Consider the following 20,135-nt stretch of genomic DNA (forward strand, 5'->3'; position numbering starts at 1 on the left):
GCGCCGTTCCGGCCCCGCCCCGCCCCCGCCCCGCCCCGGCCGCGGGTGGGGCGGGCGCGCCACCATTGAGGTGTGGGTTCGGCAGTCTTCTGGGAATAGGTCCGGCTTGTCGCTGTACGTGCCTGCTGAAACAGTCAAGAGATTGTCCCAGAAGCTGCTTCTGTTTTGATACCAGTCTCAGGTCTGCTTTCGGAGAAAACTCCGCATACTCTCTGCATAGAGAGTATATTGCATATTTCGTTACGCAATAAACCCTTTATTATTGTTTAGAAGGAGTGCTCTCAGCCACTTCATTAGATTTTACTGGAAAAATCTTAATTATACTCTTTAAACATCTTCCTTATGACCAATTATTTACAATATAGTTCTTAAAACTACCATTCAGTAGCTATCAGAGATAAATACTTACTGAGAAATTTCTCATTTGAAAATTAATTTCCCTACCTGCCTAAGCTTTGCTGTTCTTTACTAAGTTACTCGGTGAAGAACCTCCGAGAGTACATCAGTGTCCCTTTCCTGCCTGTAAAATCATTCCCAGTGGATCATCCTGGCAGGTCAGCTTCACCTCAATCCCTGGAAAGGTGAGGCTCATTCTGGAAGCCATCTGTATCTACATGGAGGACAAGAAGGTGATCAGAAGTAGTCAGCATGGGCACACTAAAGTCATGCTTGATCAACCTGATTGCTTTCTGTGATGAAGCACTCTCTACCTAGATGGATGAGGGGAGAGCAGTGGGTATTGTCTACCTCAACTTCAGCACTTGGACACTGTCTCTCACAACATCCTCATAGGCAAACTCAGGAAGTTTGGGCCGGATGAGTGGACAGTGAGGTGGACAGCAGATCCCAGGGGATCACAATCAGTGAGGCCTGTCACTAGTGGTGTCCCCCAAGGCTCAACACTGGACCCAGTATTGTTTACCCATGACTTGGATGAAGGGACAGATGCCTCCTCAGCAAGTTCACTGATGACACAAAGCTGGGAGGAGTGGCCGATACCCCAGAGGGCTGTGCTGCCCTTCAGAAGGGCCTCAACAGGTTGGAGAGATGGGCAGAGAAGAACTGTCTGAAAGTCAACAAGGGCAAGTGCAGGTCCTGCACCTGGGGAGGAATAATCCCCTGCACCAGCACAGGCTGACGGCCAACCTGCTGGAAAGCAGCTCTGTGGAGAAGGACCTGGGGGTCCTGGTGGACAACAAGCTGTCCATGAGCCAGCAGTGAGGCCTTCTGGCCAGGAAGGCCAATGGTATCCTGGGGTGCATTAGGAAGAGCATTGCTAGCAGGTCGAGGGAGCTCATCCTGCCCCTCAGCCTTCGTGAGGCTTCACCTGGAGTGCTATGTCCAGTTCTGGGCTCCTCAGAAAAAGAGAGACATGGAGCTCCTGGAGCAGGTCCAGAGGAGGGCTACAAAGGTGATGAGGGAAACTGGAGCATCTCTCTTGTGAGGAAAGGCTGAGGGAGCTGGGCTTGTTCAGCCTTGAGAAGAGAGGACTGAGAGGGGACCTCATCAAAGTATGCAAGTATTTGAAGGGAAGGTGTTAAGAGGATGGATCCAGGCTCTTCTTGGTGGTGCTGAGCAATAAGATAAGTGGTGACAGGCAAGAAACTGATGTGCAGAAGTTCCACCTGAATACAAGGAAGAACTTCTTTATTGTGTGAGTGACTGCACACAGAACAGATTGCCCAGAGAAGTTGTGGAGTCTCCCTCACTGCAGATATTCAAAAACCACCTGCACGCAATCCTGTGCCATGTGCTCTGGGATGACCTTGCTTGGACAGGGAGGTTGGACCAGATGACCCACTGTGGTCCCTTCCAATCTTATCCATTCTGTCATTTTGTGATCTCAATCGGTAGAAAAATAAAATGACTGCTAAATTGTTGACTTTGCAAATGGCTAATTAAAAAAATATTTTAATTTTGCAGACATCATATATATTCAATTGCTAGTTACCCACCAACAGAAAATCCTTCTCAGTCACAAATTGGTATCTTATGTGTTGTATCAACCTTGTCACCCATCATATGGGTTTTTATTAAAGCTATTAGTATACAATAATTTTTAATATTAAGGAAATGCCTTTATTGTGAATATAGTACTTCATTCTTCAGCAGTGGCCAGCAAACTATCTTCTACACTTATTCTGGACCTCCACGCTGTAAAAGAAAATCATACAGTTAAATTTCAATTCTATTGAATGTAAAACTGAGATCAAATCCTCTTTTGCACTACTGTAGACTAACAGAGCTCTAGTTTTAATTTCTGATTAAAACATTTTTTTTTTATCTGTATAAGAACATGAACAGAGTGTCAAATATCAGCATCTGCCAATAACAGTTCAATTTTTTTCAAAGGAGAATAAAAAAGAAATTAACGCATGCAACCCACAGTTACAGCTGCTTCCACCTCTCCCTCTCTGAAGAGACCTGAGCCTTACCCTAGAAACGTCCAACAAACACAATGGTAGTGAACACAAGTTTTAAAATTACTCTCACTGCCCACATTCCAAAGTGCAAAGTAAAAAAAAAAAGCCAAGGTGAGCCATTACAACCTTTATGAGAAACTAGAAAATTATTCAGGTCATTATCTTCCCAAACAAATTATTTTACAACTTAACTCACTGTTAAGAAACTTTATGCTAGAGGTCAAGAAGTGTATCATTATTAGAAATACTGATTTTATTTCTACTACATTGATGCAGCCTACCCACGTACTTTCAGGAAGACTGATTTCCTCTACTAACATCATTATGCTGTACGTGTCCTTATCATTTAACAAAGCTTTGCAAGCATCTTTTCATTTCAAACTCACAATCACTTCACAAATTCTGTATATTTTGTGCATTCAGTATATACAACTAAGAATTCTTACAGAAGAAGCAGGCTTTTCTTGCCTTTCATGTACAATGCCATATTTGCAAATATTGTAGAAAATACTTATATCAAATTTAATAAAATTTTTTGCTACCAGAAATACAAGCTCACTAACATGGAACTTAGAAAACTAGTTTGAGAAATATTTTGGACTTTGATTACCTTTACTGCTCTAAGAACAGACTCTTGTGCTCATGTCCAGCACAGTCAAATTACATATTAAACAGCTGTTATAAAGCAGGTAGTGATGGTGATTAACATAGGCTATGACTGTTGCTAGCTTACCTGTATGTCTGTTCTAAGTCCACATCTCTCTGCTCAGCAATACCACAAGCTACTAATCAGCGAGAGTTGGGTATCTTCTGTTTTAAGAATTAGTAGCTTGGATATTGTGCATCAAAGCCACGAAAGATCAGAGCAGTACACTTCCCAATAATTAGAATGTAATACCATAGAAGGAGGTGTAGAAATAAGCTAAAGAAGAAAACTTACTTGAATGTATTCAATCTCTTCATCTGACATTTGTCTCCTTCTGTATTTCTGAGGTAAGGTTCTTGCTAATTCAGAAGTGTCTGGTGTACCTTGTACTCTACTAACAGGTGAAATATTTTGAAATGCTGGTGATCTGCCTCCTATAGACTCTTGTGCTTTTGAAGCATGGAGAGATGGCACATGTGGCTGTAGAGATTCCTGTACTGAAACCCAGATCGCAAAATTTACAGAAATACTACCAGTCTGTAAAATTAATAAGCAACCAATAAGAGATACCAGTGCTTGAAAAATCTTAGAATTAAGTCACTCTTTCTCACAACCTGGTTTTATTGTTGTTAAATGCATAGAGTGCAGAATCTAAAAATTCTGACTGTAAAATAAAGCGTGTTTGAGTGGCAGAAACACTGATGTAGAAACAGAAGATACATCAGCATATACCCTAACAATGGCTTTTTCACTGGGAAGCTATTCTTAGAGAAAAAGCATAAAGTACTATAATGTATGTTTGTGAGCAATTATGTAGAGAGATAACTAGGCCAACTAAGATCACTTTTCATTTATGACAACTGTAAAGACAGACAAGTGAAAAAGAGTAGAAGCTTACAAAAAGATAAGCTTACAACCACAACAGCAGACTATAACATGCAATGCAGTGTTGTACCCATCTTTAATATTAAAAAATGGCACCATATCAAATTTTGTTAGTCACGTGCAGAATGACTACCAAGTATCAGGCATCACCAGTCAATATTAAGACATCTCCTACTTTCATTTCAGATGATTTGTTGATCCCAAAGGACTACTAAAACAACATATTGCTAATATAAATCTGAGGTTTAAATATAACAGTATTGGGAATACCATAAATATCAAGGTAGATACAGGTATAAAAGTTAATGGCAAAGACTGTGATGAAATTATTTTTTTCCTCAGCATTAATTAGTAACATGAGGAAATATTTCTAAAATGTAGAGAGGGATGGCTCTCCCAGCTATAATCATGTTTTGAAAATACGGCAGACATTGCACACTTCAGCTAAGAAAAGATGAGGAAAACGCAACATCATTTCTGCAAATATCACTGAATATCTAAAGCTGCTTCAAACTCACTTGGGCACAGTTATTTCAGGTAAATATTAGTATTTGGAAAAATGTGACTTTTATATATATATAAAAGTAGAAAAGCAGCACTGGAAACCTTTGTGAATCTGTCTTGATCAAGCAATAAAGACATGCATGCATTATGTGTGTACATAGATTTGTATAGTCTGTAAAGAGACAAAGAGTTGTCTCCAAACTAAACCAAGCATGTTTCAAAAATCCTGCTCCAAATCAGTTGAGTTAGATAGTTGAAAGAGAAAAATTGTGTGCTCGTTCCTATATAAAACAGTCCATGTAAAGAAATGTGGCGCAAGCTGTATCCGTGCATGAAATACTTACTTTTAGGTCTGGGACCACTTTTTCTGTCAGGGAACTTAATTAATGGAGTATGTGGCTTGACTACCTAGAATGAAGCAAGGTAGTGGGAGAAACAAGAAACACAAAATATATTTCTAGAAGCCAGTTACCTTCAAAATAATAAAATGGAATGTACAATGTATTAAACAACCACACTGTACTGCTGCTCTCTGCACGACTACCCTGATACACTTACTGCTTCTTAAAGGTCTAAGTTTACCCCAGTAAATTTCACTTTTAAAGGTATTTCTGCACTCTGATGTCCAGACCACTTACAGGTGTAATTTCCTTTTCTCACAGCAACATCAGTGTGTGCAGAAACAGCCACTGCTGTTGCATAAATGCAATCATAATGCAATCTGCTCTGGTGAGATCCCACCTGGAGTGCTGCGCCCAACTCTGGGGTCCCCAAAACAAGACTTGCTGAAGTGAGTCCAGAGCAGGGCCACAAAGAACAGAAGACTGGAGCACCTCCTGTACGAGGAGAGGTCTCTATGAGAGACCTGGAATTGTTCAGCCTGGAAAAAAAGAAAGCTCCGGGGGGACCTTACAACCCAAAGAAGGCAGATTTATACTAGATATAATGGAGAAATTCTTTACTGTGAGGGTGGTGAGGCACGGCCACAGGTTGCCCAAGAAGCTCTGGCTGGCCCATCCCTGGAAGTGTCCAAGGCCAGACTGCATAGACCTTTGAGAAACCTGGGATAGTGGAAAGTGTCCCTGCTTACAGCAGGGGGGCTGGAACGAGGTGACCTTTAAGGCCCCTTCCAACCCACACCATCCTGTGGGTTCCATAAAGCTCTAGCAGACGGAATCGCGACCTGTACGTTCTGTCTATACAAAATGCCTTCACCTTGGAGAGGGACAGCCTAGGAAGGAGCTGCCGGCCAGCGCCGCACCCTCTGCTATCACAGCACCTGCGACACCCGTGGGCGACACCGCCCGCCTCTCCCCAAGGACACCGGCCGCTCCGGCGGCGTGTCCTCAAGCCACCACCGCCTCAGGTCTCCTTCTCGGCGGCAGCAACAGGCGAAGAGAGCCCGCCACACGAGCCAAGGCTCCGGCTGCCTCACCCTCCGCTGTCCCGAGGCCGCCCTTACCTGCACGCCCTGGTGGCGGCCGCCATCTTGCTGCCCATGGTGACGAGCCGGTGGGCAGCGCCGGCCCCGCCCACAGGGGGGGAGCGCCTGCGGCAGGAGGGGCTGCGCAAGCGAGCACAGCGCCTCAGCCTCGGCGGCGAAAAATACCCAGACCGAATAAGGCCTTTTGACTCAAATCAGCCTTTTATTCTTATTATCCGATCAAAGCCCACCTAAAAAAATAGCTAGTTAATCACCAAGTTAAAAATGACAATATAGCCTAAGATACAAAGAGACAGTACATGTCTCGAAACATGCTAAACACCCTAAGCTTCAATTTCATTTGAACATCATATAAACAAAAAAAGAAAGCAAATACTGGTGAAAATATGTAGATAAAACACTGCGTAGCTGCACGGTCGATAGCATGAAGTCACCACTTCAGACACAAGTGGCTGTTAGAAGAACTAAGAGTATAAAAATTCTGCTGTTTCAAATTATACAAAGTGCTTTAATAGCAAAAAAATCCCAATTGTAAAGACTTGCTAAAAAGTATTTCCATCTTGGGCTTTCCACTGGGACAGAGCAGAGTCAAGTACCATGTCCGAGCTCTGCAGCCTGCTCATCCCCAGGAAAAGAGGACAGCAGAGCCTTGGTTTAAGTCCACTTTTATGTAAAAGTTTGAAATACACAGATTATTCATCTTTCTTGCATTATTCCTGTCTTTCAGAGAGCGATGAGGTTTTCGGACAGGACAGCTATGAAGTGGGTCTTCAGGTAGTTTCATTTCATCAGTTGCATTACCCATTCAAACATTTGTTGTGTGTCAGAAATTTAATTTAATTTCACAGAGTTGCGTGGACACATTCTGAGTCTCTAGAGAGAAAAACAACTTTCTGAAAGGTTAAATTAAAAAATTATTGATGTGTGTTTAAAAATATAGTAATTAATTAATATTAATTAATATATTAAAATGCAAATAAAATTAAACACCATTTCTTCTGATTCATGGAAGATGGACATTTTTTTCGAGCTGTAGAACAATCGCCTTTAAAGACGGATCTTCTGCCCAGTTAACTCCGCTTCCAATTATGATATTCTGTAAAAAAGGAAGATTTATTGATTAAAATAAGCCCAATAAAATAACTCAAAGAAAGCCTGTTTTTTAATTTTTAATTTTAAAGTCCTTGAAATCCTCAACAGGGTTTGAATAGGAAGAATGGGGGAAAAGAGGAAAAAGGGAAGTATTGGTTTAGATCCTACTGTCAATACACAGCCAATAAAAAGCAAAGCTTTTAATTTCCTAGAGGAAAATGCACAATAGTAGTAGCCATACCATGCAGTTCAAAAAGATGTGACACTGTCCTTGAAATTCTTTCTCTGCTCGAGGCCCTTCCACCCTACCCCAAATCATGAGGTTTTCTTCCTCACTTTGCAGGACTCCACACTCCAGACAACCTGCCAGCCAGCTGCATGGATACAGACTAGTCAGAAGAACCTGACAGATGTGGAACTGAAAGGGCAGAGGCTATGCTGCTGAAAAAATCTGGAGACAGGCTGTGGCTGCAGGCCAAGGCTTTCAGAGGGTTTCAGTGGGTGACACAAACACAGAGGGCATGTGGTCAGAAGGAGCAGATGGAGGTTCAATGGTAACGTGGGATTAACACCTATTTATTTTTCCTAACTGTGAGATGGGGGAAGCTGATTTGGTAAGGTGCAGAGATGATTCATAGTATAAGGAAACACAGCAATTGCTGTGACAGATGTTCTAAAAGAATATGCATTATTTTTGTAGCTTTTGTACTTTTGAACAAATATAGATTAATAGACTGTCTCTAAACTCTGTGAATAATTACTCCAAAGAAGTGTGTAACCACTTCATGTTTTTAGCCTCTAAAGAAACAAAAGTCTTCCTTTCATACTGCAGTTTTTCTTTTACTGCTGTTACATAAAGTTTTTAGAAAACCCAATTTTGTGTTGCTGAAGTTATATTTGCCATACACTATATTATCTTGATTGTAATGAAAAATTGCAAACTTGGTTCTAAACGACATAACACATTACCTGAAACACATTTTGAATTACTGTAGTCATCAATCTTTCTTTTTCTAAGTTCTGAAGCATCTTTGCTTCATCCAGGTTCTTATTTCCTTTTTCCTTCTTTTGTTTTTTCTTCATAGTCTGAATTTGCTGTAGTTTTCTTCTTTGGTCTTTTTTTAGTGCTGTTCCATCATTAGGAAGATGAAGTGTTAAGAAGTAGTTAAGTGAGCAGTAGAACTAAAGATACTCTTTTTTCCTCATAGCCACCTAAAGAACTTCCACTGCAACAACCCTAACTTCCCACTCCACCCTTTCCCTCCAATATGCCTCAAGATATTTCTTTCACATAAGAGGTAACACATGCTGTGGCTATCTGGTATCAAACTACATCAATTTGTTCCCTAGTTGTCAGCAGAACAGAAAATACCTTGTATGCTGTCTGCATTTCTTTCAGATAGGGACTGCAATTTCAACATGTGTCTTATATCCTGTTTTTGACTGCCACAACTTTTATAGGTCTTTTTATAGACTTTTAAGACCATTTCCCCTTTTTTAGATTTGGTTGAAATCAAATTCCAAAGTTGTACAAGGAACATATGGACATGACCATTGAATATTACTATTTTTATAGGAAACCTGGCTAAAAACTAGACTGATTAAAACTGTTAAGGGACGGTTCATACACTGAAAGAATGCTGCAAAGCATTCCATCCCTTATTTGCAAGGATATCAAGGATGTTAATTTTTCATATGAAAACAGTTATTTCATTGTGCTTGTTCCTTACTATCAACATATACACAGCTCTTTATGTGTGAACCAAACAATAGCTGTTAAAAACTGGTGGCAAATCTGGTCATGACAGTAGCAGCATTCAAAAAACACATTTGCCTTACAAAGTTCTGAATACTGATTTCACATCTAATTTTGACCCATTCTTACAAGACTATATATATGTACTATTATGAGAGTTCTTTATAAGTAAATCCCCTCCATATTCCGCAAACACCTCAAAAAGGTGCAGTCTGACAAAAAAAAAATCTGTTAAGTGCTGTAGGGTTGATTTAAGTTACTAAATGATGTGTAATTTCCTGGGGAGCTTACACCAAATAATAAAATGCTGCCAGGTTGGTTTTGAGTATTTTCTTGCATCTCTCATTACATGTCAGTCTCATGCTCAAGTAGGCAACACATCAGTTCATTTCTATAGTAGTGCCCACGCTTTTAAGAAGTTTTATAATTGTGTTGAGAGTTTTGTTACTTTACATATCAATTAATATTGCTATAAGAACAACTTTAAAATATGAACTGTATGTTCAAATACAAAACAGTCCATACAGCTAACAAACTTACCGAGTCTTTTCCTTTTAATGTCAATCAACTTCTGTTTCTTCTCATGTGCTAGCTGAAAGGAAAAAAAAAAGTATTTCCTAGACTCGTCTCCAAAAAATATTGAAAGACACTAATTCAATCCACAAAAGCAGTTAAGAGCAGCTGTAGAAGCAGACTTCAGTACATATTCTCTTCAAGTAATCATTTCAGTAATTTTGATAGCAGTAAGAACCTTTGCACCACATACTTAGCTTTAAATGACTTGTGCAGTCCTGTTGCTTTCAAAGTGCACTCCTGCCCATGCTGAGGTTGGTTGACCTGCACAACTGTAACAGAAGCTACAGTTGCCACTTACCTGCTGATATTTGATTATTGTCCGGCTGAGCAACACTATGCGATTCACTGTTTCCAGGATCAGACTAAGAAAGGAAACACAGTTGAATACCTTAAGACCACTAATATAAGTCGATATCATAAATGTTTTTATCAAGGTTATTTGGTTTAAATACAGAATTTCCTGTTTGTCCTGACACCAAAATAATATTAGGTGTCTGGACCCTTTCTTTTTTACAGTTAGTATACTAAGTATCATTGTAGGGGCCAAATAGTCCCCTTATTTCCCTCTCAATTTCCCTCTCAGTTTCTCTAAGGTTTTGGTTAAATCTGTTTAACATTTTGAAATCACAGAGCATGGAAGACATCAAAGAACCCTAGCCAACTGGGAATGGCTATGAATTAAAGGTCCTGAATTCTGGCATGTGGCAGAGACATTACAGAGACGCAATCTCTTCAGCTGCATTTCTGATAGAAATTAAATTTCTCACATTACACTTCATATGTGTGTACCCATTAATATTGGGTAGGAAATTAAAAGCTAATTTTAAACATGTTTATTCTTTCAGTTCTTTTGCAAAGTCCCTTTGTTCCCACATGAATAATTAGTAAGTACAGCAAAGCAGAGGCAAGGCCCAGTTACAAGCCCATAATATGTTCTCAGCTATTGTAAATGCAGGTAACTCAGGCCCCAAAGGCAAAAAAACCTCTCTTAGTTACAAGCAGTTTTCACTGGTGAATCAAAAGTTAGATCTCTATAATCAAAGGTTGGTTAATTCAGAGCCCAAATGTAAATCCATTGTGGGTATATGAGGTCTGATCATGTTGATTCTAACCAGATGGTAGACAGTATATCATTCAGTCAAACCTAGAAGAAGGAAGCTTGCTTTCAAAAGAGGTACAATGAAGTAATCTAGAAATGTGTCACAATATGATGTGCAAAGTCCATTCCTTTCTAGCCATCTGATTCCAAAGAACACCTTACCATGAGTCTTTATCATCTTGATTCACTTTGTTTCTTAGGGCAGCCATAAGCTGGATCCTGCATAGTGTAAGGAATAACATATGACTGATGAGAACTGATAAGAAATTGAGAGAAGCAGGAAACTGAAGGAAGCAGATTTAAATAACAGAAAAAGGTAATTTCCAAGATTCCATTTATGTCCACTGTCATATGAGAATTATATATACAAAATACTAGTACATTTTAAATATCACACTTAAATAACAGAGTTTAACTCTCAGGACATGGAAAGAGTATTGATCATTATTTGTGAGAGTGACAACTCCTTTCTCTCTTGCCAAACATACCCAGACATGATTAATCCCAGAGTGTGCAGAAAGGAAGCTGGGCAAAGGTGGAAATTCAAATGAACAGCAATGTAACACAGGAGATGTCTAACACTATCAAATTGTACCTTTTCATATGCATTTATAAAATACATCCAGGAAATATGCTTACTGATTTACACAGTCACACTCTTGCAACTGTGAGGGAACTTTTCTGTTTACGCGTTTCATCTGGTAGGGGGTTTTTTTGGTTCTCTACAGCATGTTCATCTGTATTCCTATGGTTTGATGGTACTAAAATCTCCCCACCTCCTCATACCCCTTTGAAATTCCATTTTAACGAGACTTATGTATATATGCATTTATGTGTGCACACACAGGGAGGAAAACTCCAAATAAAGGGGGAAGAAAATTCTACCTTTGCAAGGCCAATGTCTTGTTCCAGAAAGTGACTTGTATTTCCTCTTTATTTGTTTGCAAATCTTCTGTGACACTGAAGGAAAAAAAACCCAAAAACAACTAGACAGACAAACCCAGTGTGAAGATAACAAAAAGTTTAAAAGTAATGTCGCATTTTAACTTTTTTTACATATATAATGTAAGAATTTTTCATGTGAACCACAAATTATTAAGGCCAGGAGTAATTTAGCATGTAGGACTATATTAGTGAATTCTAGCAATCACATGAAGGACTGCAAATTTAGAAGCCACATCACATAAAGAACTACATTAGGAGACTGAGTAAAGCATTTCTTCCCCACATTTTCTCTTCATTATTTTCACCAAACTGCTGCAATGTACTGATTGTTAATCCAGAGATTCACTAAGGAGTAACTAGAAGAGAACCTCCAAGCTCAGCTTCTAACCCTACTCCTTTTTATTTTAAAATACATTAAAAGTTCAAAGTTATCCAGTGACATACCCCTGAATATGCTTTTCCTCAACAACCTGATCGAGGAAAGTTGTTTCACCTGCAAAAGAGAACATCACTAAAGAAAGCCCAGTGTAGACTTTTACATACAATCTATAGAACATAAAGGATCAGCATTTTTTATGCAAGCAAGCTATTTCTTATTTCTGTCTCCAAGCTTTATAATCTCTTTTACTGTTACTGAGACTATATTATCAATCAGCTGTATCAGATAAATAATTAGATTTTAAAATATTTTCATTTAGCACTTTTTAGATGTGCTAGAGCTGGCTTGTGGCACTGCTCTATATATGCAGCTGGATGGTTCAGAGGAAGCGATGCACCCAGCCACATCCCGGGCTGCATCAGAAGTGCGGCCAGGAGATCAAGGGAAGTGATTCGGCCCTTTAACTGCCCTTGTGAGACTCCACATGGAGTACTGCATCCAGCTCCAGGATTCCCAACACAATAAGGTCATGGATCTGTTGCAACAAGCCCAGAGAAGGGCAATGAAATTGATTAGAGGGCTGGGGCACCTCTCCTATGAAGAAAGGATGAGAGAATGGGAGTTGTTCAGCCTGCAGAAGAGAGACTCTGGGATGACCTTACCAAGTCCTTCCAGTACCTGAAGGGAGCCTACAAGAGAGCTGGAGAGAAACTTTTTTCTAGGGCATGTAGTACAAGAGGGAATGGCTTTAAATCGAAAGAGGGCAAGTTTACACTAGATATAGGGAAGAATTTCCTTACTTTGAATGTGGTGAGATACTGGCACAGCTTGCCCAGAGAAGCTGTGGCTACCTCATCCCTGGAAGTGTTCAAGGCCAGGCTGGACGGGGCTCTGAGCAACCTGGTCTGGTGGAATGTGTCTCTGTCCATGACAGAGGCTGTGGAACCAGATGGTCTTTAAGGTCCCTTTCAACTCAAGTAATTCTATGATACCCCATCTTGGTACCCTCCTTGCCGAGTCAGATAATCGACAGACCACCCTGGAAGTCCTCAGATGATTGAAACACCTTAAATCAGTATTGTTGCCACACACTTTGGTAGGCTTTTGGCAAGACTTCAGCCCCAGTGACCAGATTCCTGAAAACCCTCATGACATGTCAGAGGAGTCTAAAATGCAAATCCAGAAAAGAGGGGAAAGGGCGACAACCATACGGCATCTTTGTAAGCATTCAAACACGTCTCAAGAGCCGCCTAGAAAACTCAGTAAAACGCGTAGCCAAGAAAAATATTTCATTATTGTAACGAGCACTTTTGAAGGATAATTAAAAACATATATATTAGCCACGTCGCATTATTAGACAGTGTAAGATGCCGCTGGGAGGAGGGGCGTGCTTACCGCCACGAACGGCCGCGCTGTACTCCATGAGCTGCTGCTTCATCTGGTCCCGCAGGCTGCGCCGGGGGAAAAGCGACAACGGTCAGACGCTGCGCATCCCGTCATCCCACCCCCCCCGGCTGCTCCCCGTCCCGTCCCACCAGCACTGACCGAAGCAGCTTGAGGACACCCGTGTCGTGGCCGCCCTGGGGCCACGCCTGAACCCTGCCCTGCTCCAGCTCCTGCTCCAACTTCCAGGACGTGTCCGCCATCGCCCTCACTCAAACCTCGCGGCTCCCGGCGGCCCGCGCGCCCCGCGCCTGCGCAGAGCAGTGGGGCGGGGCCCGGCCTGAGGGCAGCGCGGGAACGTGTGGGCGGTACGTGCAGCGAAGGCAGAAAAAGTAAAGCTGAGAGCAGCAGGCAAAGCGCAGTAATCCTTTTGTCTGACCTACTGTTCTCCTAGGGGTAGAGCCAGCAGGTGTAAGCCACTAACACAACTCACAAGTATACTACCATAAATACGTACCGAGTGAACAGACCTGCACTCTTTAAAACCATAGACTTCAGGGTTAAAAGAGACCTTTAAGATCAAGTGCAGCCGTCAACCCGGCACAGACATCATGTTCACCATTACACCATGACCATATTCACACTTTCTTTTGAACAGTACAAAAGATGGTGACTCTACCACATCTCTGGCAGCCTGTTCCAAGATCCACCAACCTTGGAAAGCAGGTGTGTTTGTCTTAGGGAAGGCAGAGTACAGCTTCACTAGTTGACCTCCTCCTCAGAGTCCCCAGTACTTCCCAGCCTTTCTCCTTCCTCTCTCCGCTCTGCCACCAGGCTGAACAGACCATCCACCTTACACAACTTTATGCTGCTCTCTGAGTCTGATCTGGCAGATGCTCTGCCACACATTAGCAGAGCCTGTACCAATGCTCCCATCTACACACCTCCAGGGAGGACCAGCCACACCACCTGGGCTGGCCCAAGAGCTCACTCAAGCTCTCACAGCACTGGTCACAGCCTCCAGGGAGGTGCCCCAACTGTAGAAGGTTGCCCCAACTGTACTGCCCTCCTCCTCCCTCTCTCTTCCCCCCCCCTTCCCACTCCCCTCCCCGATAAAACCTCACAAATAGTAGCACATCTTAAATAAGTTTAACACAGATAAGATACTTTATATATACAGTCAGGAGCATTCTGCTTGAGTTCACATGGAGTTCCAACTTTTTGACTAGAGGCTCAGCTAGATTCTGTATAATAGAAGAGCACAACTGTTCGAAGGTGTTTATCTTGATATTGATACTGGTGGCATATTTCTTCATGATTGCCTACAGGGAAATAAGATTATGTTTTCCCCTGTTCATGAAATAATGCTATTCCAGCTCACTTAAGACTTGGTGGTCGAGCCAAGCCCATTCTAGCACATAAGCTCGGGTTACAGCTGGCTCACACCATTTGAGTGAGATAGATTTTCAACTGAAGTGAGCAGGTCTTATCCAAGTCTGACAACAGTGGCTCAGCTAAGGCAGCCCCAGCACACCATGTATTGGTATTGACACTCAACCACACATGTCCCCCCCCCCTCCGCACTGTAAGATTCTTACCTTCTGGTGGCAACATCCTTATTTACAAGGACTACATTGTTTGCCATATGCTGCATAATTGGTAGAAGGTCACCCTCACTGGAAAAACATGTAGCGTTGCAGAAACGGTAACTGAAAGGCAGGGAAGCTATTAGACAAACCTAATAGAATAATCCAAGCACACTATGTTCTTGGTCTTCAGTCTGGCTTGGGCAATTGTGTTCTCTTGTCTCACAGTGGGAGGTTAACAAGTACTGTCCTGTTGCTATCCCCTTGTAGTGGATGACAGGGAGACGGGAACATGGTGAAATACCATGAGGAAAGGAGGAGGCATACACCTGGCCCAGAGCGGCCTTTTAAGCTGGCGCACAGGCACACTGAGTCTCAAACTAGGAGGTGGTCTGACAAGTACAACTTACCAACTCGCATCCATTGAGGAGTTTCAGAGGCAAACAGAAAACAGCTGCTGCAATCCTGGATGGAGGGAAGTGATCCATATCATAGTCCACAATGCACAACTCCATCAGGTACTTGGCAAGAACATATTGTTTGGAGTCCACCTGCAGTAAGTCAGAGTTAAGTATTGGCTATATCCAAGGCAAGAGTACCCTGTCTAGCCTTGGTTTAGTCAAGAAAGAAGAAATACATCCTTAGAGACACTTTCAGAACTACAGGCCTGAAGTTCAAGTGGTTTAATCACAGAGCAGTTCTGAGTTATATTAGGCTGCTAATAGTCTAGGACCACCCCTTTCAATGGCAGTCTAACAGTTACGTACAGTATTAGACAAGCATTTTAACATCCAGTTTGGGTGTGTGAGGCTCCTGTTACAGAGGAGACAAGACTTATTTCCACAGGGCTCAGTTGCTAAACTCTTGCAGTACTCAAAAGATTTGAAACATTTTAAGATGTTGACACAAAAGTTGCTTTTTCCAGATATAGGTTACAGTAACACTTATTCTCAACACTACCTCTGCAATATTTGAAGCTCTCCTCCAGAAGCACAGAGGGAGAGGGAAACCCAGAAAAAAGTCCAAGGCTTTCAGGATTCATCTTTCAGTGTCATCTCCATCTGGCAGATTTGGAACTTCAAGTAAGAGTAATTGGTTACATAGCTAAAATCTGCAATATGTGGGGACCAAAACTCTTCATATGTGCTGGCAATGAACAAAGCTGTGATACTAAGCAGTTGCAACTTTATCTTGGGAACAGGATTGTTCTATAGCAAGAAGCAGTAGAGATTTATTTGATAGATTTGCCTCAGAACACAGGTTTTCAAGGTAGTCAGTGTAAGGTGTGTTCTATGGCAGATTCATACTGGCCCATACAGAATAACTATACATTCTCTGTTACCTCTGTTGGGATCTGCAGGGGGATTAGAAGGCTTTGAGATCAAATCAGGGAGAGGAGTAAGCAGTTTTGAGACATCAGGTCACTGCTCATAGCTGAGGTTTATGTGGTGCACACAACTGAGGACCAAACGTCCTCTGTTGTTCAACTGTATTTTGCTAAGGGTAACATGTCCAGCTGTGGCTTATTAATATAATAAGTAAATAACTTACACGGACCCGACTAGCTTCTTGGGAGTGCAGAGCCAAATCCCTTTATTCGAAACAAACGCCACTCTTTTATCATGGTTTCAAAGTAACACGTGACTCTCTTGACCAACCACCAAGGGCATTTCACTGCCCATGTGTGGGAGTACTTTGGGACTTTCTTTCCCAGGATGCCTCATCCGGCATCCTTCCTGTAACCCGACTCCTACATCTCCCCTCTTCTTTATTATTACTAGGAAGTACAGAATATTACATATAACAATACATTTTAAACTTTGTAAACCCCCCTTAACAATGACCACTGCGTCACCTTGGTCTTTCAACAAACATACTTATTTAAATTTTTACCTGCAATCCTTGAGATTTGCTTGACATAAATTTGTACTTTCATTTCTTAAGGGTTTATGTGTATTTGGGATAAACAACAACTTTATTAACCTGAGGGTTTTTGCATAACTGGGTAAAATATCAACTCTCACTTCTCCAAGGGCCTGCATGTAATTGGCAACCAGGAAAAATTCAACTCCATTTCTAGAAAAGGGCCCTTAGAGAACAATTGTTGTGATGTAAGTGTAATTTGTTCAAGGCACATGAAGCATCTCTCTTCACACACACACACAGCTTCTCTCATTCATACAGAAGTGGCCACTTCACTCATACTCACCCATTTATACCTAGAATTTTTATTATGTCCCTATCTTTTAACTACACATTTTAGATTTATAAGTGGTTATTGGTTGCATGTTTTTCAATCTGTCACTTCTGGTAATTATGTCTGGCAACTGTATCTGTCTTGAAAATTTGAAAAGGAATTACTATGAAGAATGTAAGGCTTAACAAACCTAGATTATGTCTTACCTGCTGTCTTCCCCCCCTTTTTTTTGTTATAGAAAACTAAAAGTTAAAAAATTCAAAGATACATTCACAAGTTACGATCACAATATGTTAACATAACTTAAAACTCAGCATCTCCTGCAAACAATTAGATCATCACAATAACACAGTATATAAAACAAATTATCATTATAAAATGCTAATACAGTTTGAAACTTAGCATCCTTTGCAAGTAACCAGTTTAAGTTGTCTGTGGTTTTTAGAATGCAGTTAATTTTCAGCTTTTGTCTATCCATTTCTGTTAGCTGCTTTTTGCTTTTAGTAACAAACTTAACGAACATGTCAATAACAATTTAAACAGTCTCAGGTGGCTAGTGTGGAAGAAACAGATGTAGAGGTTAGGCAAACACGTAGTTTCTCTGTAGCTTTTTGTTCAGGAATAGTCTTTTTTGAAGTAAAGCAATAGAAGTAATTTTATGCCTTTGATTGTTCTTTACTTCAAAGTTGAAGGTTGAGGTAAAGGCTGCCTCCCCTCACACCTGAGCTCTGAAGGGGAGCCGAGCACACCCGCAGCCCTCTCCACCAAGCAGAGACCTGGGAGAGCGGTGGAACCCAGAGGGCTGCCCTGCTGCACCCCTCTCTGCCCTGCGAGAAGGTTGAGGTAAAGGCTGCCTCCCCTCACACCTGAGCTCTGAAGGGGAGCCGAGCACACCCGCAGCCCTCTCCACCAAGCAGAGACCTGGGAGAGCGGTGGAACCCAGAGGGCTGCCCTGCTGCACCCCTCTCTGCCCTGCGAGCTGAAAGGAGGGAAAGGGGAGGGAGCAGGACACAGAAAGGCCGCGCGGCTGCCTCCCCCCGGCCAGGAGGACACCCCGCTTCGCACCCCCGCCCACCCCGCTCTGTGCCGGGCCCTTCGCGCACGTACCCGGGTGGCCCTTGTGGCCACGGCGGAGCAGAGGGACCGGACGGACGGGGCTCAGCGGGACCAGGGAGACAGGCAGAGCCCCGGCAGGATCGGGAAGACGAACCGCGGGAGAAGAGACGGAGCTCCCATAGGATCCGATGGATGAAGCCTGGCGTGGCGGCCTCGCAATTAAAAACTCGCAGTAAATAAAATATTACTGAAAAACATTAACTTCTTCCCCGTTACGTACACACATACTGCTTGCTGCAGGAATTTCCTTTAAACTTAATTGTTCAAAGCGTTTTGTTGCAACTCTCTGCGTACAAGTGACTTGCCTGTGAATTATCCAGGTATGAGCTCACCTTCACTGCCATGATCGTGGTCCCAGACACCTGATTTGTTTTGGGTTCTGCTGCTAGCAGCTGAAGTAGGAAATTGGCATTTGCTCAGAGGAAGCTGTGGCAAGCACAAACGCTTTTCAGTTATGTCAACCTAATGATTTGAAAAGACAGAATCACACCCCCCCTTCCACTTTTCACCTACCTGTGACAATGAGGTTTGGTGAGATACTGTAAAATCTAGTACAATCATCTCAAAATAGGAGTGGCACATGTAAATATTAACTGAAGCTTTTTGTTAGAGAATGGTTTTCAAAACCAAAAGATCCACCCTACTTACAGGCTGAGCATAATTGTAGCACTGCTATTCAAGTGACAAGCCTTCTGAAGGAGACAAGGTGAAAAAAACACTGCCAAATGCGTACATGGACAAACCCCAGGATCCAGCTTTGAGAAGGCTGCTGGCTCTGCAGCACTGTCCTGAGATATGAGAAGTTGTGATTTATGCACACATTCTTCATTATTCAACACAAATGCAATTGCAACTTCTAGAAACTTTCTGACCACAATTTTTCAAGTCAGTCTTGTACTGCAGATGGCATTTTAACACATCACAGGAGGAATAAACTCACTTAAGAGTGACAAAAGAAACCACTCAGTTTGTATAAAAAGTTCCAGTCACAAGAGAAGCAGAATTGCTCAAGGACAATTCAAACAGTCCAGTCACAAGAAAAGCCGAAAGGCTTAAGGACATTTCAAACTGCATTCCTGGTAAATCTGATCTTATTATATAATTCCTACAACACTCTATCCTCCCACTAACATCAAGTCTGTTCTTACTATAATGGTACTTAGGAATCACTGAATACCATAAATGAGTAAACAATATGACAAAAAATAATACCGCTGTGATACATGGGATGATGAAAGATGTACTCACTCTTGCTAACACTCTCGATTTGTTGAATTCCAAGGAAAATATTTAAAGGCTGCAGACAAGTAAAAAAGGGGGCACAGGAAGCCTGTGAACAAATGTAAGGATAACTACCTCTCAAGGTGTATGTTATTAACCTGGTGGCAGGCATTCACTAAAGACACAGATTTGTTTTCTTCACAGTATTAAGACAACAGCATGCACAAAATTTTCTGAAACACACTCTTTCACCTACGAGTTAAGAAATCACAATTTACTGTCCATTTCAGCAACTTGCCAGGTCTCAGACTACTGTCACAAATTGGTATTCTAAACCTGGACTGCACCTTGGGTAATACACAAAAGTATAGCTGGCTACAGTACATCTGCAGCTGTGTTGTGGTATTACTAAAACAATTAAGTAAAAAAATTAAGTAAAAATAATGTATCTTGAAGAGGCAAAGTTTAGCTGAGTGCTAGGATGCTTTTACACTTCAAACTGTTGCATTTCCAGTTATTCATACAAAAAAGTACAAAAGATTTATTTCACAGAGTGGTTTGAGTTATGATTCTGAGTCTTCCCGGGAAAGAGAAAAGTGTCTTCATTTTTTGCCCCTCCCAATTTCTCACTGTTAACCTGTGGATTTCTCTTCTTAAATAATTTGATACAAATGTAACATGGTAACATGTATTTGCTCTGGTGCATTAAGTTTAGAAATCAAATTTGTATGCTGAGACATAATAAAAAACCTGTAGTCTTCTATTATATAACACAGTGTGCAAAACAAATGGCTTCCTGATTTTCACTCCCCATAATAAACATGCATTTTTTTTTAATTCAAAGTCTTCAAGCTATCTTTGAAAAAAAGAAAAATATTCTCCA

The 20,135-nt window shown here is 41.6% G+C and overlaps 2 protein-coding genes across 2 annotated transcripts; both read right to left on the reverse strand.

The window, feature by feature from the left end:
* Nucleotides 1-1,895: 1,895 nt before the first annotated feature.
* MRPS36 (mitochondrial ribosomal protein S36) lies at nt 1,896-6,525 on the reverse strand. The gene is made up of 5 exons (XM_018070520.2): nt 6,499-6,525; nt 5,921-6,007; nt 4,803-4,866; nt 3,364-3,566; nt 1,896-2,154 (listed from the first exon to the last, which is right to left on the reverse strand). The coding sequence occupies exons 1-5, from the start codon at nt 6,523-6,525 to the stop codon at nt 2,137-2,139; spliced, it is 399 nt and encodes a 132-aa protein (XP_017926009.2). The 3' UTR covers nt 1,896-2,136.
* Nucleotides 6,526-6,846: 321 nt separating this feature from the next.
* Nucleotides 6,847-20,002, reverse strand: CENPH (centromere protein H). The gene is made up of 10 exons (XM_018070414.2): nt 18,364-20,002; nt 15,129-15,269; nt 13,145-13,200; nt 11,815-11,863; nt 11,311-11,385; nt 10,588-10,644; nt 9,625-9,688; nt 9,291-9,342; nt 7,964-8,121; nt 6,847-6,998 (listed from the first exon to the last, which is right to left on the reverse strand). The coding sequence occupies exons 2-10, from the start codon at nt 15,140-15,142 to the stop codon at nt 6,906-6,908; spliced, it is 618 nt and encodes a 205-aa protein (XP_017925903.1). The 5' UTR covers nt 15,143-15,269; nt 18,364-20,002; the 3' UTR covers nt 6,847-6,905.
* Between the last annotated feature and the right edge of the window lie 133 nt (nt 20,003-20,135).

The sequence above is a fragment of the Manacus vitellinus genome, unplaced genomic scaffold, assembly GCF_001715985.3.
Source record: "Manacus vitellinus isolate BGI_N305 unplaced genomic scaffold, ASM171598v3 scaffold_18_pilon, whole genome shotgun sequence".
NCBI lineage: Eukaryota > Metazoa > Chordata > Aves > Passeriformes > Pipridae > Manacus > Manacus vitellinus.